Source organism: Mizuhopecten yessoensis, unplaced genomic scaffold (assembly GCF_002113885.1).
Source record: "Mizuhopecten yessoensis strain PY_sf001 unplaced genomic scaffold, ASM211388v2 scaffold10491, whole genome shotgun sequence".
In the NCBI taxonomy this organism is placed as follows: domain Eukaryota; kingdom Metazoa; phylum Mollusca; class Bivalvia; order Pectinida; family Pectinidae; genus Mizuhopecten; species Mizuhopecten yessoensis.
In genome coordinates this window covers 135,059-140,731 of record NW_018408573.1, presented here as the reverse complement: position 1 = coordinate 140,731, position 5,673 = coordinate 135,059, and the positions used below count along the sequence as shown (strand labels likewise).

At 42.9% G+C, this 5,673-nt stretch overlaps 2 protein-coding genes across 2 annotated transcripts; both read right to left on the bottom strand.

Annotated features, from left to right (window-relative positions):
• Positions 1-1,601: 1,601 nt before the first annotated feature.
• LOC110460855 (uncharacterized protein K02A2.6-like) lies at positions 1,602-2,999 on the bottom strand. The gene is made up of 2 exons (XM_021514046.1): positions 2,678-2,999; positions 1,602-2,512 (listed from the first exon to the last, which is right to left on the bottom strand). Exons 1-2 carry the CDS (start codon positions 2,997-2,999, stop codon positions 1,602-1,604), a joined length of 1,233 nt encoding a protein of 410 aa, XP_021369721.1.
• A 424-nt stretch (positions 3,000-3,423) lies between these two features.
• On the bottom strand, positions 3,424-5,347 carry LOC110460854. Its single transcript, XM_021514044.1, has 3 exons — positions 5,278-5,347; positions 3,999-4,741; positions 3,424-3,717 (listed from the first exon to the last, which is right to left on the bottom strand). The coding sequence occupies exons 1-3, from the start codon at positions 5,345-5,347 to the stop codon at positions 3,424-3,426; spliced, it is 1,107 nt and encodes a 368-aa protein (XP_021369719.1).
• Positions 5,348-5,673: the final 326 nt, after the last annotated feature.

Here is a 5,673-nt window from a genome sequence, read left to right as displayed (position 1 = left end):
CAATCGTTCAAAGTTTCCCACCTGAGCGATCGCCATTTTCTAGATCATGGAAATGACTTATCAACAAAAAGAGGCGGTTCGTAATTTTCTAAACAAAGAATACTATTTTCTATTTTCGGTCCGAATCAGTACGGTTTGTTGATTAGTCAATTCCATGACCTACAAAATGGCGTTCACTCAGGTGGGAAATTTTGAACGATTGAAATTCGTAACACGCCGTCCTGACACGTATTAGACATACACATCAGACCGATTATCACTTACAAAAAATCTGGCCTTAATTCATTGCTAATATAATATGGTATTTCATGTAACAAACAGGCATAGTTACGATATTAAAGAATACAAAATGTGGTAGGACAATTCTTTCGTGAATATTGGCACGGACTACGTGATTCCGTGATTATGGTTACAATTCGCTAGCAATCATGTATTTGAATTTAAATCGTGTCGTAATTGTCAAGGTATACATAAACATTTGTGATCATTCAGTTATAACATAGATTAAACAACCGCTCTATTCAAACAAATATATGTTGTAGAAATCGTATCATTGACTAACATTTTAATCATAAGAATAAGACAAATGTTATTCTTAGACTGATCCGACATTTTTAAAATAGCACGGCTTTATTAGTTTAGTTACGGACTTAAATATATCTTGTGGGTAGTAAGTACAGGTGTAATTAGGCACTAGTACCGGTTGTTTGTTTGTTTTAGTAGATTAACGTCCGCTTCACTACGAGTGGTTCGGTTATCCAGACGACTACTACTAGTTCCGTCCCGTGAAAGCGGCTGCATAGATCGTTCGTTCGATCCGCCGCTATCGACCAGGTATCAGTTTATCGGTCGATAGCCGCGAGGTATCATTAAGCAGTTTATCGGCCGGTAGCGGCCGATAACCTCGCTCCGTTCGGGAAGCGACTGTATTAGCAGCGTTAGGCCCTGTTGTGTTCTCATACTCAAATGAAAACTAAAAGCCTTAACTTCATGTCTGGTTTTAATCAGCCATCATAGTTCACATTTTACAATGCCCGGATGTCCCCCGGTAAGTACAGTCGATAATTACTAAATGGCTTAACAGGCAAAACTAACCGATAAGTCAAAATACGACAACCCCTTTCTTTTGAGAACAAAGTTCTGAACAAATTATCCAATGTCTTTTCTGGGTGTCATTGTTAATTATATTATAATTAAATAGACTGTAGGTTGGACATCAATTTTGACTTATTTCAAAAATAAAATGATCAGAATTGACTAGAAAATGTCATGATTTATGTATGTTTGAACAGATCAATTACTTTATCATGAGATTGAATGTGAACCATGTCTATTTTGAAAATAACTCATAAAGTAACAAATTGGCAAGAGTTCGTCTTTCGTCCACTCGGGATAAACAGGAAAACACAAACAAATTGTTTTGTTGTACTTATAGCTCTGTTCACCTGGATCCTAGGTTTTGTGCATACACTTTCATGAAGATATTGATTCTATTTGAAAACTTGTGGAAAAAATAAATAAAAAATATTGATTCAGATGAACCAAACCAAAGATTAAACTGCAACTATCTACACATATATAGGGGATTATTATGCCCCATTTCACATCTCATATTCTTGATATCTCGACGGTTGGTTCCCTCGCCTACCACTACGTGTGACCGTCGCTTTGGGACTACTTTGTGTAGGTTGATCCGAAACAGGGGTGCTCACGTCAGCTTGGGCGGATTTATCGGTGTGTCCGATAATCGGTTTCGGAGTCGCGACATCAGTGTTGTCCTTAACACGTGAAACGGTTTCCGGTACGATGTCGTCAGGTACAACGTCAGTGTTGACGGGTTGTTTCCGCTCGGACGATCTTATGATGTGTCGTCTGTTCCGTCGATAACACCTTCCATCTGGTGTACGGAACATGTTCGATCTCGGTGTATGACCGTGATGTTCCACGACATTACCTGGTCTCCACGCATCCTGATGCCTGAATCTGATCTGCTCTCCTGATGAGAGTCTGGGGAGTTGTTTTGCGGATTTCTCATAATGCCGACTCTGTTTCGACCGAGTCGTTTCCCTTTGTTTCCTGGTCTTATATGAACTCACAGTCTTTGGTCGCAGGTTTTTCTCTGTGCTCGGAATCACAGACCGTAACTCCCTACTCATCAGCAACTTTGTTGGTGATTGGGTATCGGTGGGAGTGTTCCTGTACTCTAGGAAACTGAGATAAGGGTCTCTTCCGTCCTTCAATGCTTTTTCTAGCATTCGCTTGACTGTTTGCACAGTTTTTTCAGCAAGACCGTTACTCTGGGGATAGTGCGGACTGGACGTCTTGTGATTGAAACCCCAGTCTTCCGCGAATTTCCTGAATTCCTTGGAGCTATATTGCGGACCATTGTCGCTCCGGACTTCCTCAGGTATTCCGTGTCGCGCAAAGAATGATTTGAGCTGGTTTATCACGGTTGCACTCCTGATGTTCTCGAGTTTTCCAACTTCAAAATATCTGGAGTAGTAATCGCACACTACGACATAGTCAGCATTGTTTCACATGAACAAATCTGTAGCTACTACTCGCCATGGTCCTTTCGGAATGTCTGTAGGTAAGATGGGTTCCCTGGCGTTGGCATTTTGGTAATCGAGACATGTGCTACACTTTGATATCATGTCAGATATCCGATTGCCCATACCAGGCCAATACAAGAGTTCTCGCGCCCGTTTCTTGCTTTTCTCTATTCCCATGTGACCCGTGTGCATTTTCTGCAGCATCTCGGCCTGCAGAGTTCTCGGAATCACAATCCTGTCCCCTTTGAATAGGATTCCATGGACATGTGTGAGCTCTGTTTTGTTGGTCCAGAAATCATGAGTTCTGCTTGGGGTCTCGGACCTGTGGTCTGGCCATCCTTCCTCAACAATCCTGACTACTTCTTGGAGGGTTTCATCTTTCAGAGTTTCTGTTCTGATTTCCTCCAACTTCCCATCCGAGACCGGGATATTTCGCAACACCGACATAACATGTCTCTAAATTTCCTCCCTGAGGTTGTCGTCAGTCACACTTTTCTGAATGTATGCTCTCGATAGAGTGTCGGCAAGAACCAATTCTTTCCCGGGTCTGTATTTCAACTCGATGTCACACTTCTGTAATCTCAAAAGCATACGTTGAAAACGGAGGGGTGTCTGGTTTAGTGGCTTGTGCATTATCGATTCCAATGGTTTGTGGTCCGACTCGACCTTGATGCACTGACCATACGTGTATTGGTTGAAATGTTCCACTGCAAAAACCACTGCTAATAACTCCTTTTCTATCTGCGCGTAACGCGTTTCAGCGTCCGTCAACGCTCTTGAAGCATAAACTACCGGTTGATCGTCCTGAAGCAACACCGCTCCCAAACTCGATTTGGATGCATCACAACTGACCGTTATAGGCCTCTTGACATCAAAGTACTTCAGTACCGGTTTCCTGGTGATGATCTTTTTTTATCTCTTTGAACGCCTCTTCCTGTGGCTTGGTCCACTCAAACTCGACATCACTCTTGAGTAATCTTCTGATTGGCTCAGTGACGGTGGACATGTTCGGAATGACCTTTGAAAGGTAATTCACAAAACCTAACAGTCTCTCTACACCCTTCTTGTCTATTGGTTGAGGCATGTCCTTCACGGCTTCGATTTTTGATGGATCAGGGTGTACTCCCTGTTGCGTTAGCCGGTGTCCGACGTAGCTGACCTCAGTCTGACGAAATTTACATTTCTCCTTGTTCAACGTGAGACCAATCTCCTGACACCTATCTAGGGCTCTCTGGAGGTTCCTGTCATGGTCCTCGAGGCTCGCACCCAGACTAGTATGTCGTCGATGTCTGTCTCAACCCCTTGAATGCCATCAAAATGCTGACTCATCCGCTTTTGGAATACTTCCTGGGCGGATTTAATCCCAAATGGCATTCTTGTATAACAGTATCGACCAAATGGCGTGTTGAACGTGGTCAACTTCTAACTTTCCATGGCTAGCGCTACCTGCCAGTATCCATAATTGGCATCCAATTTGGAGAAGTACTTGGCATTGGACATCCTTGACACAATGTCCTCAATGGTAGGTAACTGATAGTGTTCCCTCTTGATGGCTACTTTCAAATTACGTGGATCCAAACACACTCTTAATTTGCCTGAGGGCTTCTCTACCACTACTAATGAGCTAACCCAATCGGTGGGCTGGTCAACCTTTTCAATAATGCCGTCTCTCTCCATTTCACTTAGTGCGTCCTTCAGTCTGCCTCTCAACGCTTCTGGCACGTTTCTAGGAGCATTCACCACCGGTGTTACGGATTCATCAATTTGAATTTTGTAACTTTCTTTTAGGCAGCCAAGTCCCTCAAACAGTTTGGGGTACATGTCTACAGGATCCTTCCTTTCGGTGTTGGTGGTAAGTACAACCTTGATGATTTTTAGATCTTGCGATGACCTAAATCCGAGCAACGGAGTATGTGTGGAGTCGGTGACATAGAAATCTAACTGACTGTCCTTGTACGGTATAACACACCTTCCAGCCACAGGTATCTTGTCCCCTGTGTAGCTTGTCAGCGTTACCTTGGACTTCTCCACTTTGACTGTAGGTCGTAATTTCTGCACAGTTTTGAGAGGAATCATATTGGCTTGCGAGCCAGTGTCAACTTTGAATTTCACGCTTACTTGACACAACTTCAGGTTTACGAACACTTCATCTCTCCCAAACTCTGTGTCGTGTTTAGGTGATGATTCAACTGATCCGATGAATAGAGTGTCAGTTTCAACCTGCGCACTGTTTTCAACATTGTGCACTCTTCCAGGGTTTTCGGTCCTGCAGCACTTTATGAAATGGTTGAGTTTCTGGCACTTTAGACACTTTTTCCCGAAAGCTGGACAGTTCCCTTTCATGTGTTGCCCCCCACACTGACCACATAGATTAGAGTGTCTCGGAGTTTCCACAAGTTTGTATTGTTTTGATGACTGCGGGGTCGGTTTGTACTGATGGTTCTAAGTTCAGTGACATACTGGTCAATCATTTCTCTTTTTCCTTGAACTTTTGTGTTTAATTTGTGTCTCCATACGATGGTGTTCTCGTGCGATTGGCAGTACTCTTTAAACTTTGTAAACAACGGTTTTATTTTGTCTCGCGTGTCTCCGTCGAATGTCATCGTGTTGAACACTTCTCGGCCATCCTGACCGATCAGGTATAAAAATGCACTGCATTTGTCTTTTTCCTCCCTGCCAGACATCGCTATATTTATCTATAATTGCATTGTTTGTTCCCACTTACGCCATCTCTCGGCTAAGTTTCCGTCCACCGTTGTGAGAACCAACTCCGGTGGTGCTTTGATGTGCTCCATTGTTCGCGCCACGAGGTCGATTCTCGATACCACGTGTGTGTGAAACAACTTTCGTTTCACCGATTAAATGCACGATTTGAGAAATATTCTCACACAAAAAAGTCTTACTTTTTCGTCGTGGAGCTTCTGGGATTCTTTTCAGTTACTTCTGACACCATGTTGTGTTCTCATACCCAAATGAAAACTAAAAGGTCTCGGCTTCATTGAAAGATTAAAAAGTCACTCATTAGGAATATGATTGTCAAGGATTAAGGAAAGTACACAATGAAGCCGACTAGTAATTGTAAAGTCAACCTAACACTAAGGTCATGATGTCCAGAACTTTC